Genomic DNA, 20,935 nt, shown 5'->3' with positions numbered 1-20,935 from the left:
CAAAAGATGGATGAATACATCCGTGCTGACAATGATTTTCGCCAAAGAAGGGAGGAATCCTACAGGTTCTCTGAGATGACCAGGGGCTTTGGAGGTAGAATCCACCCAAGGCATGTCAGGTCAATTCACTCCACCCAGAGTGACGACAGAGGAAGTCAACAACAGAGGCCACAATACTCCTCACAAGCTTCGGGGCAGCAACAAAGCTATCTTCGGCCGCCAGCTCCAAGAGGCAGAGGCGCCAGGGGCTTCGGAGGAAGGTTTGGGGATCAACCTAAAAAAATTATTGCCTATTCTGTGGTGAGGACAAGGGTCATACTACAAGGATGTGCCACGTCACCATTTAGAAACAGAAGGAATCAGCAGAAGCTACAGCTCAGCAGAACCAGCCGAAGTAGGTCATGCATACTGCTTCGTATCACTCACCCTACATACCAGAGTATGTAGGTAACCATCCTGCAACATCTGTTGCTTCGGCTAGTCAACCACAGGCATCCTGCCACAGCCTCCACCTCCGCCACCACTACAACCTGCATATTCACGCGGCCAACAGTCAGAAGGGAGTCAACAGACCCATCAGCAGAGAGACTTCAAGGAGGAGTCCGAAGCTCGCACAGTCAACAGTACTGTGCCAGAATCAAAGCATATCTATTAAGAGATATCCTACCCCTGAAACAGTTTTTACATTCATTGTCATTTTCTTTCTTACTAAGGAACAATTGTTGAAAACCTAGTTTTCTTGTCATTTTCAATTCCTTGTAATAGCTTCGTTTTTGCCATAGTGAAAATATATCTTCTCCACAGACTTACGGAGTCCAAAAAGTCACCGAAGCACAAAAAGTCGTTCCTAAGAGAACACGTGGCTAAAAAAGTACATCACAAGTATCTCCGAAGCTACAAAAAGTCATTCTACGGAACACAGCGTAAGTTTGCCGAAGCTACAAAAAGTCATTCCTAAGGGAGCGCAGTGTAAGTTTTCTGCTCAAAAGTCATTCCAAAGGGAATGCAGAGCCAAATACCACTGAAATATAAGGCGAAGCGCGAAAAGTCAACGTGAATACCGCCGAAATAGAAGGCGAAGAAGTTCAAAAGACGTTCCTAAGGGAATGCAGAACTTACAACGAAAAGTCAGTGCTGATACACCGAAAAATAAGCGGTGAAGCCGAAAAATAAACGACAAAGAGATTGTGTATTCCAATATGGGGATGTGAGTGTGTGTCTTCGGCACAAAGTATCATTTTGCATAGCATAACATCATCACATCATTTCGCATAACATAACATCATACATCATATCACATCAATGGCACAAGAAGGGGATACAATGTTGACCTTTGGAGAATGCTTCGAAAAAGTGAAATTGTGCTAAGGCACAAAATAAGTTTTGAAGAAATACAGTTTTATTCGCTATGATGTGGACGAAAAAGTTTATTGTTGACGAAGCATCAGTGTTTTGGCGACGCCTGGAGCATTTTTTATAAAGCACTCTGATATGGAGGAAGAAAGTCTATTAATGACGAAGCATTAATTGGAGGGTTTTTCACGAAGCATAAAAGTTCTTCTTTACGAATCATGAAAAGAAGGAAAGGTGTTTTTTCGTCGAAGGCTCAAAAACGGTATGTACATAAAAGTTTCATGCATCGTAAAGAAATGAATTGCAAAGCCATTTATACATTACATCAAGAACCCATGAGCACCAAATATTACAAGCATAGTCCAGCAAATATTACATTAATATTCTAGCAATATTTTTACAATATCTATTCTTCTTCTTTCAAAACTTTGTCTGCAGCTTCGGTCAGCAGTTGAGTAACGACTTCATCCATAATGGTTTCGGCCATTTTAATAATTTCTGCTGATTCTTTTGCCTCTGGATTGACCAATGACTCGAAGGGCTCTGGGGGAGGAGATAGTTCGGCTGCGGTAGAAAACGTAAATAAGTTCGAAGTCACAAAAATAAACAATAAAGTTAAAAGCTATTAAGCAATACCTGTCCGTCTTTCGAGTTCCGCGGCTTTTTCAGCTGCCTTCGTTGCTTCCCTAGCATCATGAGTATCTTTTTCGCTCTTCTTTATTATTTCATAGGCCATCCCTCGGCCGCCATTCTCTCAGATGTCAGTAAAGAATTTTCCACCAACTAAGCTTGCTTCGGCCGAGGGGTCCTTCGTATCATCAATAAATAAAGCAGCTTCGGCTTACGCCAAAGTTTTCACATGTTCGCAACCTGCCTTCTCCAAAATAGCTGCAATTCCCCTCGCGCTAGAGAAGGCACAGACATCCCCACGGTCATTTAAAATCTCCTCAAACGCTTCGGCGTCGCTGCTGATCCATTCAATTGGACCTTCGGGATCGCCCCGTACGAAGTTATCTTCACTTGAATATGCGCCAACATCGGCGAAGCTAGTTTTTATCTTTTTTACACACTCTATAGATTTTTCATAACATATTTCTTTTGAGGAGCGAAGTTCTACAACTGTTTTTCCCAATAATTTTTCCAGTAATCACTGGCGTCTCGGTCAGCTTCGGCAATAGCGCATTTCAATTTAGCTTCAGCCAGTTGCTTTTGAAGGGTTTCGATTTTGCCCCTTTGGATTTCATATTGGGTCTTGTAGTCAGCTTCATCCCCCTTTACCTTATCCACCAGAGTGAGTAGAATTTTATCTTTTTTCAAAGCTTCGTTCCTCAGCTTAATAACCTCTGTTCGAAGATTGTTGAGAGCAATAGTGCAACTCTCGTCTTCGGCATTCTTCTGCGCCCTTAAGGCATTGCTAAGTATTAAACCCTATATGAAAAGAATGAACGAGTTAATATAAGAGCAAAAGAATAATTCAGAATTTGTAAACTTCCAAATATACATTTTTTGTACCTTCAGACTGTTATATGTGAGGCTATCTGCAAGATCGTCCTTCGTCATGCCGCAGGGGCCAGCTTCAAGCTTCGGGAACCCCATACTTCTGGCCATCTCCCGGCAGACAGATAATTCTTTGTTGTCTGGGAGACAGTATAAGAAGTCATCTTCGTCTGTGCCATTGAACACTAAGGCCCCCTTCGGATACTTCAGTTCTCGGGCATAGTGTTTAGCTTCAAAAATCTCTTCTTCAGATAACCTTTTTCCCGAAGCATGTCGTATAATATAATCAAGAGCTTCGGAAGGCGCTTCGGGAGTAGGAGTGCCAACTTTTTCAGACGGAATTTGTTCTACAGCTTCTTTTTCTGCTGCCTTTTCTCTGGTTTCCAAGGATTTCTCCTTGGCGGGCTCTGAAGGCCCAGCCTCGGTGTTGGCCCGGCTCTTTGTAGCTTCGGCTTCGGTCGGCCTTGTATCAGTCTGCATTTTTGAAGCCTCGGCAGTTTTCCCTCGAGTAGAGCTTGAAGTTTTTATCGTCTCCAGCACATCCAGTACACTGGTCATCCTTTTCCTCTTGGGGGTCGTTGTAAGACCTTTTTGTGCCTTTGGCACTGCCACTTCTGCCGAAGAGCTTAGAACTTCTAATATTTTGGTCCCCTCGACTCCTGTCTCTTCAATATTATCGGCCTTCGACTCAGCTAGTTCGGCTGAGGATGCCTTCGGCATTGCCGCCGGCTCTTCAATCCTCTGCGTAAGCGCAGGTTCTTTGGCTTCGGTAGCCGAAGAGGTCTCACCACCAAATTCAGGCACTGTGGCTGGTTCAATATAGCGCGGTAGGTGAGTAAGAACCTTCACCTTTTTCCTCTTCGGCGCGAGCTCGCTTGGAGCAGCTGAAGCAACATCCTTCCCAGAAGTTGCACTCTTTCTCTTCTGCCCCCGTGGTGGGTAGCGGTAGTCAGGGTACATAAATCCAATAGCATCAAAAACTCTATTTAGCCTCTTCTTTTTTCGGCTCCCGAAGGCCGCAGATAGTGTGTTATCTTCAGATTTGGAGTAGACTCCAAGTAGTCCATCACTGGTGTTTTCAACACGCTTCAGCCAGTCATCGTCTGGTTCGATAAATTGGTCTCTAAACCTGAAGGTATATTTTAATCGAACCAAACCACCTTCGTTAGGGTTGCTGATGGTCTCTTTTGGCATCTCCCAGTTGCCTATCAATGGCCATATTATGTAGGCCACGTGCTCTTGGAGTAAGTCCCTTGTCCCAATAAATGCGCAGACTGTGCTGAAGGCCCTTTGACACGCTTCGGCTTCCTCATCAATCTCTACCTTCGGCTTTCGAAGGCTGAAGCGCGACCAGATGGGGCGCATGATGATTTCTTTAATATCTTCTCTTTCTTTTAAATCATTCTTCACATAGAACCATTCTTTCATCCAGTCTCCGGGCCATCTCTTCCGAAAGGTTGGTACTGGGCAGCTTGAGCCTGAACGAGCCACGAAGCTATAGCAACCAAAATTGTTATGATACTGTTCCTTACCACAAGGCTTCGTTTCATAGCACAATTCATGCATGCTGCAAAAGCATTTTGCACTTGGCTCCAAACCTTGACTCCTCACGGCCCAGACAAAGATCCCCATTCTGATAATTGCTTCGAGGGTAATCTGGTGAAGAAAAATCTCATATATCTTTAGAACTTCAACCACAAACCTGCTTAAGGGGAACCGAAGCCCAGCCTTGAAGAAGCTTCGGTAGATTACGACTTCATTCTCTTCAGGAACGGGAACAGTCCTGTCTCCGTTGTCAGCTCTCACAATAGATATGTCTCGAAAATACCTTCCTCTCATGTTATCAAGATGACTTTGTCTGATAGTCGATTTCCCGAAGACTGCGTGACTTGGTCGCCAGGGCCGATCTTTAGAGTCTTCGCCCCCACTTTCCGCATCATAACTATCGCTGTCATCGGTATCTTCAGATAAGCCTTCTAGAATTTCTTTTGTAATCTTTTCTGTATTGGTCTTTGCAATTGACTCAATGAATCCAGCAGTCTTTTCCTCAAGAAGTTTCTCCTCTTCGGTTAGCTTCGTTTCAGCAACTGTCGTCTTGTCTTGAGACATCTTCTCTTCGGAAATGGTGAAAATGTGTTCTTACAGCCGAAGCTTAGAAAATCTAAAAAACCAAGCAAGCGTTGGCAGGCAAGAGCTAAAAAATTAATCAAACAAAACATGCGGCAAGTAGCGTAGCAAATGTGCTCGGGGTGAGTTCTTATTTATATGCCCAGCGCGCTCCAAGCCGGAGGGCCCCGTCTGTCATTGACTGTTGCTATTCTAGCAAAGGGAAGGTGTTTTATCGGACCTTCGGCTTAGGGCCTTCGTCCATATCGCAATCTGAATTCATTATTCTAACAAATTAACCTTGCGAGGGGCTACTGTTGGGGGCCTTCGTCTTCCGAAGGTCCTCAAAAACATGATTTAACAATGTTTCTGGAGTATGATACATAAACAGGTACCTTTGGACTCGGATCAGAACCATAATCTGAAGAAGTACAAAGAATACGAAGGTTGGCGTAGAGCCGAAGCTGTGCGCAAGGGAGCTTCGGTATGGTAGCAGAAAGGGGAACCGACTTAAAAGGGAAAAGGCTATTTAGACCTCGATGGATTACTATAGAGTCATTAGCAAATGTAAAGGGCATGAGTGTAATTGTACATGGGCTGCGTCTCGTGCCTATAAATAGATGAACAGTGCTCCCGTACTGTTCACGTTGACTTGGCGTTTTGCTTTTGCGTCACACTTGTACCCTTACCTTCTTTCGAGCCGAAGGTACATTTGTAATTTGATATCATTTCTATTTTTCCATAGTAATAAAATAGAAATGAGTTGATATATAATTGTTCATGTTATCTTTTATATTTCATATGATTCTTTCTTCATTATTATATGTTGCATCGATGAAGGTATGTCCTTAATAACCTTCGTCCGAAGATCATTAAATCCTAAGGGAAATAATGCTTCGAAGGACGAAGGGCTTTAACGTTTAACATTTTTTGTGTTGCCTTGTTCTTAACTCATAGCATTTGAGAACAAGTCCCCAACAGGCAACATACGAGGCCTCAGCGGTGGATAGGGCAACGGAAGTTTGTTTCTTAGAACTCCAAGACACCAGGGACCTTCCTAGGAATTGGTACGTCCCTGATGTACTCTTCCTATCAACCTTGCATCCAGCATAATCGGAGTCTAAATATCCAATTAAGTCAAAGGTAGACCACTTTGGATACCAGATCCCAAAGCAAGGCGTAGCAACTAAATATCTAAGAATTCGCTTAACGGCCACAAGGTGACACTCCCTTGGGTCGGATTGAAATCTAGCACACATGCATACGCTAAGCATAATATCTGGTCTACTAGCACGTAAGTAAAGCAAGGAACCTATCATAGACCGGTATGCCTTTTGATCAACGGACTTACCTCCTTTGTTGAGGTCGACATGTCCGTCGGTTCCCATTGGAGTCTTTGCGGGCTTGGCATCCTTCATCTCGAACCGCTTGAGCAAGTCTTGCGTGTACTTCGTTTGAGAGATGAAGGTGCCATCCTTGAGTTGCTTCACTTGGAACCCAAGGAAGTAGTTCAACTCGCCCATCATAGACATCTCGAATTTTTGTGTCATCACCCTGCTAAACTCTTCACAAGACTTTTGGTTAGTAGAACCAAATATTATGTCATCGACATAAATTTGGCATACAAATAGATCACCATCACAAGTCTTAGTGAAAAGAGTTGGATCGGCTTTTCCAACCTTGAAAGCATTAGCAATTAGAAAATCTCTAAGGCATTCATACCATGCTCTTGGGGCTTGCTTAAGTCCATAGAGCGCCTTAGAGAACTTACACACATGGTCGGGGTACCGTTCATCCTCAAAGCCAGGGGTTGCTCTACGTACACCTCCTCCTTGATTGGCCCATTGAGGAAAGCGCTCTTCACATCCATTTGGAACAACCTGAAGGAATGGTGAGCGGCATAGGCTAATAGAATGCGAATAGACTCTAGCCTAGCCACAGGAGCAAAAGTCTCCTCAAAATCCAAACCTGCGACTTGGGCATAACCTTTTGCCACAAGTCGAGCCTTGTTCCTTGTCACCACTCCGTGCTCGTATTGCTTGTTGCGGAACACCCACTTGGTTCCCACAACGTTTTGCTTTGGACGTGGCACCAAGGTCCAAACTTTGCTTGAAGTTATTGAGCTCTTCCTGCATGGCCAACACCCAGTCCGGATCTAGCAAGGCCTCTTCTACCCTGAAAGGCTCAATAGAAGAGACAAACGAGTAATGCTCACAAAAATTAGCTAATCTAGAGCGAGTAGTTACTCCCTTGCTTATATCACCCAGAATCTGGTCGATGGGATGATTCCTTTGAATCGTCGCTCGGACTTGAGTGGGAGGGGCCCGTGGTGCTTCTTCTTCCACAACTTGGTCTTCGTGTGCTCCCCCTTGATCACACGTCTCATCTTGAGGAACCTGTTCATCATCTTGAGTTGGGGGGTGCACCGTCGTTGAGGAAGAAGGTTGATCTTGCTCTTTGTGTTCCTGTGGTCGCACATTTCCAATCGCCATGGTGCGAATTGCGTCCGTTGGAACACCATCTTCATCTACATCATCAAGATCAACTTGCTCTCTTGGAGAGCCATTAGTTTCATCAAATACAATGTCGCTAGAGACTTCAACTAAACCCGATGATTTGTTGAAGACTCTATACGCCTTTGTATTTGAGTCATAACCTAACAAAAACCCTTCTACAACTTTGGGAGCAAATTTGGAATTCCTACCTTTCTTAACTAGAATATAACATTTACTCCCAAATACACGAAAGTACGAAACGTTGGGTTTGTTACCGGTTAGAAGTTCATACGAGGTCTTCTTGAGGAGGCGATGAAGGTAGACCCGGTTTATGGCGTGGCAAGCTGTGTTCACAACTTCCGACAAAAACCACTCGGGCATCTTGAATTCTCCAAGCATCGTCCTCGCCATGTCTATAAGTGTCCTGTTCTTCCTTTCTACCACACCGTTTTGCTGTGGTGTGTAGGGAGCGGAGAACTCGTGCTTGATTCCTTCCTCCTCAAGGTACTCCTCCACTTGAAGATTCTTGAACTCGGACCCGTTGTCGCTCCTTATCTTTTTCACCTTGAGCTCAAATTCATTTTGAGCTCTCCTTAGAAAGCGCTTTAGGGTCCCTTGGGTTTCTGTTTTATCCTGCAAAAAGAATACCCAAGTGAAGCGGGAAAAATCATCAACAATAACAAGACCATACTTACTTCCCCCGATGCTAAGGTAGGCGACGGGTCCGAAGAGGTCCATATGAAGTATCTCTAGAGGTCTTGACGTGGTCATCACATTCTTGCTGTGATGAGTACTTCCCACCTGTTTACCTGTTTGACAAGCTGCACATGGTCTATCTTTTTCGAAAGATACATTGGTTAGACCTAACACGTGTTCTCCCTTTAGAAGTTTTTGAAGGTTCTTCATTCTAACATGTGCTAAACGTCGATGCCAGAGCCAGCCCATGCTAGTCTTAGCAATAAAGCATGCATCTAGATCGACCTCCTCCTTCGAAAAATCAACTAAATAGAGTTTGTCGTCTAGTACACCCTTAAAAGCTAGTGAACCATCACTCCTTCTAAAGACAAACACATCTATATTGGTAAACAGACAATTATATCCCATATTACATAGTTGACTAACAGACAATAAGTTGTATCCTAGTGATTCAACTAAGAACACATTAGATATGGAATGCTCGGATGAAATAGCTATCTTTCCTAGACCTTTAACCTTGCCTTGGTTCCCATCTCCAAAGATGATCGAATCTTGGGAATCTTTGCTCTTGACGTAGGAGGTGAACACCTTCTTCTCCCCGTCATGTGGTTTGTGCATCCGCTGTCGATAATCCAGCTTGAGCCCCCGGATGCATAAACCTGCAAGGCAAATTAGGCTTGGGTTTTAGGTACCCAACTCTTGTTGGGTCCTACAAGGTTAGTTACAATATCTTTTGGGACCCAAATGCAAGTCTTGTCTCCCTTGCATTTGGCTCCCAACTTCCTAGCAACCACTTTCTTATTTTTATATGAAAGTACGAAATCAGTGTTGCAGGCATTAAAAATAGCAGCGGATTCATTATGCATTTTCTTAGGCACATGATGAATAACATTTCCCTTCATAGGCCTACTTCTACCATGCACAAAAGTAGAACTTGAAGCAATCATAGCATGTGAATCATAAGCACCATAACTCCTATTATAATGAGCATTCCTAGAAACTTTTCTATCATAAATGAACGCATGATTCTTTTGAATGCTACTAGCCATAGGGGCCTTCCCATTCCCCTTGTTGAGAATGGGAGCCCGTTGGCTTGTTAAGTTCTTGGCTTCCTTCCGAAAGCCAAGTCCATCCTTAATTGATGGGTGTCTACCAACAGTGTAGGCATCCCTAGCGAATTTTAATTTATCAAAGTCACTTTTGCAAGTCTTAAGTTGAGCATTAAGACTTGCTACTTCATCATTTAATTTAGAAATGGAAATTAAATGTTCATCATAAGCATCAACATTAAAATCCTTGCATCTATTGCAAATTACAACATTCTCTACACAAGAACTAGATTTGTTAACTACTTCTAGCTTGACATTTAAATCATCATTAATACTCTTCAAGCTAGCCACAGTTTCATTGCAAGTAGATAACTCAGAAGATAGTAATTCATTTCTCTTTTTTCTAAGGCAAGAGACTTTTGAACACTAACAAACTTGTCATGTTCCTCATACAGAATGTCTTCTTGTCTCTCTAGTAGTCTATCTTTCTCATTTAAGGCATCAATCAATTCATTAATTTTATCTACTTTTGATCTATCTAAACCCTTAAATAATTCAGTATAGTCTACTTCATCATCACTAGATTCATCATCGCTTGAAGTAGTATACTTAGGAGTTTCACGGACGCTTACCTTTTTCTCCTTTGCCATGAGGCAGGTGTGGCGTTCGTTGGGGAAGAGAAAGGACTTGTTGAAGGCTGAGGCAGCGAGTCCTTCGTCGTCGGAATCAGAAGATGAGCAGTCCGAGTCCCATTCCTTTCCGATGTGTGCCTCGCCCTTTGCCTTCCTATAGCTCTTTTGCTTCTCTTTCTTCCCGCCCTTTCCTTGTTCTTGGTCACTAGAGTTATCGGGACAATTTGCTATAAAATGACCAGTCTTATCGCACTTGAAGCAGGAGCGCTTTCCCTTTGCCTTGTTCTTGTTTGAGTACTCCTTGCGTCCTTTCAATGCGGTCTTGAAGCGCTTTATGATTAGGGCCATCTCATCCTCGTTTAGCCCGGCCGCCTCAACTTGTGCCACCTTGCTAGGTAGCAACTCCCTGCTGCTTGTTGCTTTGAGAGCAACGGTTTGAGGCTCGTTGATGGGCATTGGGCCATTCAATGCCTCATCAACGTATCTTGCTTCCTTGATCATCATACGCCCGCTTACAAACTTTCCGAGTATTTCCTCGGGCGTCATCTTTGTGTACCTAGGATTCTCACGAATTGAGTTCACAAGATGAGGATCAAGAACAGTGAAGGAGCTAAGCATAAGTCGGACGACGTCGTGGTCTGTCCATCTCATGCTTCCATAGCTCCTAATCTTGTTGACCAGGGTCTTGAGCCTGTTGTATGTTTACGTTGGCTCCTCTCCCCTGATCATTGCAAACCTTTCCAGTTTGCCTTCCACCAACTCCATCTTGGTGATCATGGTGGCGTCGTTCCCCTCGTGAGAAATCTTGAGGGTGTTCCAAATTTGCTTGGCTTTATCCAAGCCGCTCACCTTGTGGTACTCGTCCCTGCACAAGGATGCTAGCAAAACAGTGGTAGCTTGTGCATTTTTATGGATTTGCTCATTAATGAAAACGGGGTTGTCAGTACTATCAAAAAGCATTCCGTTTTCAACAATCTCCCAAATACTTGGATGGAGAGAGAATAGGTGACTACGCATTTTGTGACTCCAAAATGAGTAGTCTTCTCCATCAAAGTGCGGAGGTTTCCCAAGTGGAATTGAAAGTAAATGAGCATTGGAGTTAAACGGAATACGAGAATAATCAAAAGAAAAGTTTGAGTTAACCGATTTCTTTTTCTCATCGTCGTCGTCTCTTGGGGAAGAAGAAGACTCATCGCTGTCGTAGTAGACGATCTTCTTGATGCGCCTCTTCTTCTTCCCGTCTCTTTTCTTATGACTCGAGCCAGAATCCGAAGGCTTATCATCTCTTGGCTTGTTGACGATGGACTCCTTTGTCTTGTCGTTGGCCACCATCCCCTTTCCCTTAGGATCCATCTCTTCGGGCGATTAGTCCCTTGCGTGAAGAGAACGGCTCTAATACCAATTGAGAGCACCTAGAAGGGGGTGAATAGGTGATCCTGTAAAAATCAAATACTTGTAGCCACAAAACTTGGTTAAGTGTTAGCTCAATAGAATCAAGTGGCTAAGGATCAAGCTTTTGTGAAACACAATGGTCACAAAGAAAATAAGCACACGAGACACAGTGATTTATCCCGTGGTTCGGCCAAGTATAACACTTGCCTTACTCCACGTTGTGGCGTCCCACTGGACGAGGGTCGCACTCGACCCCTTTCAAGTGATCCAATGATCAACTTGAATACCACAGTGTTTTCCTTTCTTTTACTATCTCCCGTTCGCGAGGAATCTCCACAACTTGGAGCCTCTCGCCCTTACAATTGATTATCACAAAGAAGCACAGAAGTAAGGGAGGGGAGAGCAACACACACAAGACTCAAAGCACGAACACAATCACGCACACAAGCCACAACTTGAGCTCACAACACAATGCGAGGAGTTCTCTACTCAAATAGAGCTCAAGTTACTATCACAAAGAATCAAATGCGCGAGAATGGAGTCTTGGTGCTTAGAGATGATCAAAGAATGCTTGGATTTTTGTCCTCCATGCGCCTAGGGGTCCCTTTTATAGCCCCAAGTCAGCTAGGAGCCGTTGGAGGCAATCTAGGAAGGCAATTCTTGCCTTCTGTCGGGTGGCGCACCGGACAGACACTGTTCATGGTCCGGTGCAGATCGCCTTCCTAAAATAGCACAGCCGACCGTTGCAGAGTTGTAGCCGTTGGCGCACCGGACACTGTCCGGTGCACACCGGACAGTCTGGTGCCTCATGTCGACTGTTGGAGCGGGCCACGCGTCGCCCGCAGATTTGGTGGCCGACCGTTGCGCTGGCGGCCGTTGGCTCACCGGACAGTCCAGTGCACCACTGGACAATCCGGTGAATTATAGTCGTACGCCGCCGACGAATTCCCGAGAGTGGCCAGTTCGCCAGAAGCCAGCCTACACCACCGGACACTGTCCGGTGCACCACCGGACAGTCTGGTGTGCCAGACTACGCTGAGTCTTGGCTGCTCCAGCCAAGTCTTTTCCTTTTTCTTTTTTCTCTGATTCTAGCACTTAGACAAATATATTAGTACACAAAAACCAATGTACTAAGTCTAGAATCATACCTTCTTATTGATTTGCGCTTCATCATTTGTCACATAATTACTCACTCAATATGTATTGGGCACTTAACCACCAAAATATACTAGAAATGGCCCAAGAGCACATTTCCCTTTCACGAACCTCGGTAAAACAAATCACCGTGTCATCCGCCTTATTTTCTTGGTTGATTTGTTTTCCCCTCTCTCCCGGACTCAACATTTATTCTAACGCTAACCCCATCTTGAAGTGTGTTTAAAGTTTGTAAATTTTAGTTTTCGCCTATCCACCCCTATAGGCGACTTTCACCGCCCCTAGACAAGCCCCGTGGCACCAAGCCCGGCGTTGGACGTGGCAGGACCAGACATGGGGCTGGGTGAGCCAAGAGGAATCCATTCGAGTGGATCCCTCGTATGGCCCAAGACCGACCCGGCATAAATGACTGACCGCATTAACTGCACCTGGTGCTGAGCCACAACAGGATGACAGTCTGCCTCCCACTCATGACCTACGAGCCCCTCAGACTGCAATGCACTCATAGCTTACGAACCCCTCGGATTGTGGCACATTTATGACCCGCACGCCCCTCGATCTGCGACGCAGTCATGACCTATCAGGACTAGGCCAGAGTGTACAGGCCGCTGGCAGGGCGCAACATGACGAGCCACACAAAGCCCCTGGACATGAAGCCCAAATGATGGTGCTTGAGCCCCACGCTGCCCACGCCACCCGTCATAAATAATATGGCACGACCCACACGTGGCTTAACCTCGGGTAAAACACTTGTTTTACCACCGCACGGTGGTTCCACCTGAGGAAGCCACCGCTGGTTGACCCTTTACTTGGCCAATAAAAGAAAGAGGTTGTCTCCCAAATGAATGGACGGACACAAGGGATGTACACACAAGCAATAGACGGACCCCGTACGAGAAGACGACGGAACGACGACCAGGAGGAGGACGCACCGACGAGGACCGAGAGACCGGAACCCCGCCGCCAACCTAAGACTTAGTTAGGACTCCACTTTGTAATCCTTAGCTCCACCTCCACTGCAATAAGAGACTTAGGAGCCTCTCCTCCCTCTGTCGTCCGCTTGTAACCCTTACTACGAGTTTTGATCATCAATGGTGCCGGTAGCGCAAGCTGTCGATGACTGGAAATAGGGATGTTCTGCCCGAACCAGTATAAAATCCTTTGCTCATCACGCACACTGTCCGGAGACCGAAACGTGTATAATAAATTTACTTATCAGAGTGATGTTCGAAACATCGATAACTGCCCTCACGGGTGATTGCATCTCTATTGACTCATCACCATGCCCTCCGTCTAGGACCACACAATGCAAAATGTCGTGGAGGTAGGAGCTTCTAAATCGCAACAGAACTTATGAAGCGTACACAAAAATAAACTAGTATAAAAATTTTTAAAAATTAAAGTAGATATATGATTCACATGTCAGATATTAAATCGTAGATACTACATTTTTCTTGGCAAAAAGATCAACAAATGTATGAGTTGAAAAAAAGACTTGCCTCTTTTTATAGTTAGCTCGATCGCTCATTCTTCTATACCTAGCGATGTGAAACTTTTCAGAGCGTTGCGTTGATGTCACTTCATGTCATGTTGGGCCCGTGTTTTTTCTCGCTACCCAAGTTAACGACCCAATTAGATTAAAAAGTGCTATAAGTTTGATTTCACTCAAATTCTAAGAATCAATATCCACAACGTTTGGATCTTTGGATTTTAGTATTGGATAATGTGCCAACTCTCCAATATCTCCAATTATCAAGAATGAAATAGATTCCGGATTTTGCTTTGGATAAAGTGTCACCTCTGTATTATAATATGTCCAAAATCTATTGAAACCAAATAGGACCTGAGTAGAGAGAAATCATGCCGACTGTAACAAAATTCTCCGTCATTGCGTGAAGACAGCATCACGTGTTCGTGTTCGGCTGCAAAAGGCCAGGGGGCCCGGGTGTCATACTCACCAACCCGCTGATCCACGGCATCGTTCATCCGCCACATCCGCACAGCGGCACAGGCGAAATCCTTAAGCTCACCCAGGAACGAACTCCCCGTCTTCCTCCCCACACACATCCGCTCCGCTCCGCCCACCAAAGCAAAAGCAACCCAGCCCGAGCCTCCCCCAATTTCCCTTCTCTTCCCCGGCGACGTCCCCACTCCCCACGCCAACCGCCCTGGCCCAGATCGACGCTGCTCCTCCAGTGCCCCACGCCACCTCCCCCGCTCCCGCGTACCGTCGCCTGCGCTGAACCCTCTTCATTCCGTGCCGCGGGGTATCCGCCCCACTGTACCAGTGTACCTCTAGTGTTTAATGCTGGTGGTGTGGCGCACGCGCGCGCAAGAGGGTGTGTGTAAATAGTCTAGGGGCAGAGCATGAGGGCGGGTTCGAAGAGGCGGGCCACCGGGGCTCAAAACCCTAGCCTCGAGTCCGACGAGGAGGAGGCGCGGCAGGTCAAGGGGGAGCTTGCTGACGACCTCAACGGATACCCTGCGGAGGAGGATGAGGACGAGGTGGTCGTGGAGGACGATGAGGTGGCCATCCCCTCCGACGACGACGAGGACGGTGGCGGCGGGGACACCGTCTTCGTCCCCAACACGCTGGAGGAGGCCCTCGTGCCGCGGGTTGGCATGGTGTTCGACTCCGTGGACGAGGCCTTCGCGCTATACAAGGCCTACGCCTACCGCACGGGGTTCCATGCCGTGCGCCGCACTTGCCACAACTACGAAGGACTCCGCTACCGCTCCACCTTCACCTGCACTTACGGCGGCAAATCTGGGACTAGCGCTGGCTCCTCTGTTGTCTCAGGTACCCGCTACCCACTCCGCAGCAAGCGGGAGTTGACTGCCAAGGAGAAGAAGTCTCACCGTGGCACCACCGAGAAGACGGGATGTAGGGCAATGCTGATCATTCGGGATAAGCGTGTGGATGGAAGGTGGAAGGTAGAGTCTGTCGACTTGGAGCATAATCATCCTTGTACTCCAGATATGGTGAGGTTCTTAAAGGCGTACAGAGAGATGCCTGAGCCAACAAAGAAGAAGGCCAAGATTACGGATGAGATGGATGAGATGGTGGAGAAATCGCTGAGCGAGATTGCTGAGACAAGGAAGTTTCCGACACGACCCAAGAGGGGTGCTAACGTTGGGTCTGCTGTTGGTAGCCAGAGGTTGAGTAGGCTCGAGAGTTTTATGCAGCGTTTCGGGGAGGATGACCTCAACTCACTTAAGAAGTTCATTGACAAGATGCAACACAGAAAACCAAACTTCATCCACAGCTGGGATCTTGATCCGGAAAGTCATGTGAAGAATTTCTTCTGGACTGATTCTAGGGCCCAGGCGCAATACCGCTACTTTGGTGACGTCATTACATTTGATGTTATGTATTTACAGCATTCACGTGCCAGCCGCCCATTAGCCACACTCCTTGGGGTGAACAACCATGGCCACCTTGTGCTTCTTGGCTGTGGTCTCCTGTCCGGTGACAGCAAGGAGAACTATGTTTGGTTGTTGAAGAGGTGGTTGAGCTGTATGAATGGCAAATCGCCAGAAGCGATCACGACCGGCTATTCAGATGTCATCACAGAGGCCGTGGCTGAGGTGTTTCCAAATGCAAGACACCGCTTTTGCTTTTGGCATATCTTGAAGAAGCTACTTGAAAATGTGGGACGCACACATGAGAAAGAGGCAATTTCCTCAAGGTTCAAGGAGGTTGTATATGATAGTGTCACTCTCACCGACTTTGAAAAAGAGTGGGGAGCAATGGTTGACCAGTATAGTCTCAAAGACAACAAGTGGTTCTCTGCTTTGTACAGCTGTCGGAAGCAATGGGCACCTGGGTATGTCAATCATTCATTCTGGGCTGGCACCTCTGCTATCAGGAAGGCTGAAAAAACTGATCCATACTTTGATAGTGTTGTGAGTAAAACCACCCTTCCAGTTTTCCTTGAGCAATATGAGACTACCCTGAAAGAGAAGTTGGAAAGGGAAGCATATGATGATTTGCGCTCATACTATTCTAGACTCACTTTGCTGTCGGGATTGCCATTTGAGGAGCAACTTGTGGAGCTCTATACAGTAACTATGTTTCAAACGTTCCAGGACGAGATTAAGCAATTGATGCATGTTATTTGTAAAGAGGTAGACAGAAGTGGGAACTCAATTACTTACATGGTCAGTGAGTTAATACAGGGAAAGAAGGTTGACTATACAGTTGTTTATGACAATTCTGACAAGGATGTTTGGTGCATTTGTCGCTCCTTTCCCTCGAGGGGTATTCTTTGCAGTCATGCTCTGGCTGTTCTGAAGCAAGAGAATGTACTGATGCTTCCGCCTAAGTACATCCTGAACCGCTGGAGGAAGGATTTTAGAATACTCAATTCATCTGCAAATGTTAATTGTATGGAATCAGATAGGAATTTGGGTTTTTATGATGATCTCTATTTTCGTGCACATGAGTATTTTGAAGATGTCATTGACATTGGAGCAAGAGAACCTGAGCTGAAGGAGTTTGTGTTGTCAGCCATGAAGGAAGCAAAGGACAGACTGATTAGGCCTGATCACAGCCAGCAAAGTGATCAACGGTTTGATGTAAATATGACTGTGATTGGTCAGGTGTCTGCAGATACAGGAGTTGATATGAACATGGCATCACATACCTCAGCTTCGATTCACGGGGATAGAAGGGTTGATGCGGATATAGCACCAAATGCGCCAGCCTTAGTCCATGGTGATACCATGACATCTAATACAACTGCCCTGATTCATAGGGACAGAAGAGTTGAGATAAAAATGCCGATGACTCACCTTATTCATGGAGAGGGAAGACTTGACATGAACATGACATCTCCTCACTTGATGCAGAGGGAAAGAAGAGTGGACATGAACATGGCATCACCTCACCTGATACAGGGGGGCAGAAGAATTGATATGAACTTGTCATCACCCCACTTCATACACGGTGACAGAAGAGTTGATATGAATCTGGCATCTCCGCATTTGATACATGGGGACAGAAGGGTTGATATGAACATAACATCCCCTCACCTGATACAGAGCGATGCCAGAGTGGATATGAATATGGTATCGACTTCTCAGAATGGGATGCACACTTTCGATTTGGTGGATATAAACCTGGAGAGTGGCTCTATGCCGATGGCCGCAACAGATTTTATGCAAATGCACCCACACCCAGCAGTTTACCATCCCAAACAGCTTGTTATGAGAGATCAGGTGATAGATGCAAATAAGAGACCAAATATGGAATCTGACACTTATTTTATGGGAGGCAGTATGCATGTGGGGTAGTTTGTCTACTTCTGTGATCCTTTATGTTCGGAATTCAGAGAGGCATCCTTCCTTTACATCGACATGTAATCATGCATGTTCTTAGAGCTGGCAGTACAACTAAACAGCTAGGCCTTAGTATTGCAGATCAAACTTGACTGTTGGTAGTTCTGTTGTAACCTTTTACCTTTTTAGCAGTTGTAGCAAGCTGGATGCCCATTATCTTGTGCATAGTGAATAACCTATCTTACCATCTAGTTAGAACTTTGGAAATGAGATGGCTTTAGATGCAAGATTCTGCTGACATTTCTGGTTTCTTTTGTTGACTGATAATATACATTTGCTGCATGCCTATCTTGCAACCTATTCCTTATGGTTAGTGCATGGTGTCATTTGCATTTGTCATTTTTCATTTACTGAAGTCTGAGCTCATCATCTGTGCATGGGAAATGGATGACTATTTTCATTTATTGAAGGGCAGGCCTGGTGCAGTGAGCTGTCTCGTTGGGTCACCGAATCTTGGGTTCGAACTTTGAAGCAGCCTCTCGCCCTCTCTTGCATTTGTGGGGGGACGGTTTGGCTTGGTTTATTCCTTTCTCAGACCCCACTCATGTGGTAGCCTCTAGCACTAGGTCTACCTTTTTTTATATAATTATGCAACATGATATTGTTCTGGCAGTCTGTTAAAATTTGTCTGGCTTCTCCATCTCTTTCTTGGTAATGCACTTTTTTGAGATAATTGGTGAGATCAGGAAAGGGAAATTTTGGCTGTAGCTGTGTTACAACAAGATGTACCTTGCTAATTTTATTGTTTAGAGATGGTGATTTTTACAGCTCTCTGTTGCACGTAAAGGCGCTAGATCATCAGTGGACATGTCCTGCTATTGCTTGTTGCTGATTGCTTTCTTTTTTTAATGAGCTTTGACATGTTAGGCAATATTTGCCCTGTTTATATTGACATGCCACTTTTGATCCATTTGCAGTTAATCATGGCTGCAGTTTTCAATGTTTGGTTAAAACTATTGTCCTGGACTCCTTTGGTTTAAACATGTTGAATGTATTGTGATGTCCTTGATCTCTCGCTGGTTCCTTCTGGGATTTTCCGAAGTCCCATTGAAACTTTCTTGGCAATTTGTGTTTTTTTACCGTTGATGTTGCAGCGAGATAAAAATGGATGATCATCGTTATGATATGCTCTTTATTAGTGCCACGTAAATCACCAAAAATATTTTAATGTTCCTGTAAAAATATGGAAATAGGACCATAGAAGTGGCATGTTGCAAGATTATTTTAAATCCTCGGTGAATAAGTGTCAACCAAGAGAATCTGCAACAAAAATGTTGTAATTTTAACCAGTGATACCTTTATGAATATTTACCTAGGCCATTGGGAAAGTCATTTATATATTTGATTATCTGACTCACAAATGCTCTTTCATCGGTTATATTATGTTTACACAGTACATCAGAGATCAGTAAATTATGAAGCGATAACTGATGTTGTATCAGGGTGATTGTGTGCCTTCGTATCATTATATGTGGGCTATTCTGGCTTGTGAAATAATTTTGTAACTATTTCTCTGCAACTTGTTGTGTGGGTTCAAAAATCACAGCTACTTGAACTTGTAGAGCGTGATTATATTGCACGTGTTGATTTAACAGCTAAGGTCACGGTGTTCATAAAGCAGAACAGCATACTCAGAAAATTCCTGCATCTTATAGGGGTGAGATTGTGTATAGAACACTTTTGGGCTTTTGGCCAATTGTGTTGCTGCAGCCACATAAAAAATCAGAGCATTTTTTTAATAGGATGACCTCCCCTGACCCCTGGGCCTGGCAGCGCACTGCCATCAGCGCAAGCACGATGGCAGCAGGTGAGGCGGAGGGATGAGCAGCCTTGCCATACTGGAGAAGAAGTCGACGCTGTTCCCCGATGGCGGTGGTATGGGCGGTGTTCTCTTCCAACTCTGAGCTCCAGGTGCGACCACGGGATTCCAGGTTCATTCACCATTTGCTCTGTAACACTATTGGTGTATTGTGTGGAGCAGGTTTCAGTGAACTCAGGGCCGCAGGGTTTGGTTTGGTGTCAAAGATCGGCCTGGAGGCGACCAACACAAGTGGTTCCCTGATTCTGCATTGTGGAATCCTTCGCCCAGACAAGAGGTGATAGGCACTGCTTCTCTTGCCACTTTTGATGACAAAATATATTATGATTCACACACGCTCTTACGCCTTTTGCTGTACTTTCTTTTAGATTGAATTTGACATACTTGAGCTACTTGGCTGCAGAGATTGGATCCTCCCGTCCAGACAACCTGATAGAACGACAGTGTATAAGAACAGGGCTCTTAGGACGCCTTTTGTCAAGGTCAGTCCTTTTGCATCAAGGATCTTTCTGTTACCATGGAACAGTAGTTACTAATGTCCATAACTGTGCAGATGGGTCATAACTCTACCCTGTGAATTGAGATAGATGATCATGTGGTGCAAGATATTGAGTCCCTCATCTTTGACGACACACATAACAAATGGTAATGCTGCTGTTTGGATTACTGTGTACCATTGCTTGTTTATTTCAATGCACAAGATATCAACCATTTGAACTCTGCTTTGGACAGTTTTAAAAACAATGGCCAGAATTTTCAGATTCAGCTCCAGTCGAGAAAATAATGTGGTGCACGCTATATTAAGGGAATAAGGGCACCATGCTTACCATGGTACTGTTGGGTATCATATATTAATCACTGTGTCTGATCACTTCACAGGTAAGCGTCTCCGTGGATGGAGCCTGAAGTATATTCAAATTCAAGGCATGCCACAAAGCATCTCGCGTGTGGGATGCTCCGGCGTGTGGAAAGGAGAAAAGCCAAATAAATGGGTACATGTCCAGCAGGCGTGAGTTCTTAAATACTCAGATTCCTTGTCCATAGGCAAATGCATAGTTCATACGAATCAGGGCTTCACATACATATCCATTTTTGTGTTGGTAGCAATATAATGTTTGATCTCAAGCTTACCACAACCAAGCTCAATTTTATATGTGTGCACACCAATTGGATTGATGAAACAAAATGTAGATGACACAATACTTCTTTAGCATTTTATATATTGAGATTGGATTATCGAGGGTCTTGTTGGATGAATCCTGTTAAAATTTGAAATGCCTTAAGCATATGTTCCTGTTTTTTATACACTAGGTATATTTGATATATGTCGAATAGAGTGAATGTCTCATGTGTCCCTTATCGAACTGACCTTTTTGTCAACAGTTTGAAGGTGTTCCTAGG

At 44.9% G+C, this 20,935-nt stretch overlaps 1 protein-coding gene and 1 pseudogene across 3 annotated transcripts; both read left to right on the top strand.

Moving 5' to 3' along the window:
- The first annotated feature begins 14,415 nt into the window (after nucleotides 1-14,415).
- Nucleotides 14,416-18,019, top strand: LOC100193384 (uncharacterized). Its single transcript, NM_001138513.2, has one exon. The coding sequence runs from the start codon at nucleotides 14,743-14,745 to the stop codon at nucleotides 17,668-17,670; it is 2,928 nt and encodes a 975-aa protein (NP_001131985.2). The 5' UTR covers nucleotides 14,416-14,742; the 3' UTR covers nucleotides 17,671-18,019.
- A 403-nt stretch (nucleotides 18,020-18,422) lies between these two features.
- LOC111556098 (Alpha-glucan water dikinase - pseudogene) lies at nucleotides 18,423-20,777 on the top strand (annotated as a pseudogene). Of its 2 annotated transcripts, NR_152446.1 has the most exons (6): nucleotides 18,423-19,372; nucleotides 19,458-19,626; nucleotides 19,697-19,811; nucleotides 19,938-20,016; nucleotides 20,088-20,179; nucleotides 20,414-20,777. The product of NR_152446.1 is annotated as an Alpha-glucan water dikinase - pseudogene, transcript variant 2 (transcript). The 2 variants fall into 2 exon arrangements; NR_152445.1 differs by having other exon boundaries at nucleotides 18,429-19,626; nucleotides 20,414-20,766.
- Nucleotides 20,778-20,935: the final 158 nt, after the last annotated feature.

Source organism: Zea mays, chromosome 9 (genome assembly GCF_902167145.1).
Source record: "Zea mays cultivar B73 chromosome 9, Zm-B73-REFERENCE-NAM-5.0, whole genome shotgun sequence".
Taxonomy (NCBI): Eukaryota; Viridiplantae; Streptophyta; class Magnoliopsida; order Poales; family Poaceae; genus Zea; species Zea mays.
This window is presented reverse-complemented; position numbering and strand designations above follow the sequence as displayed.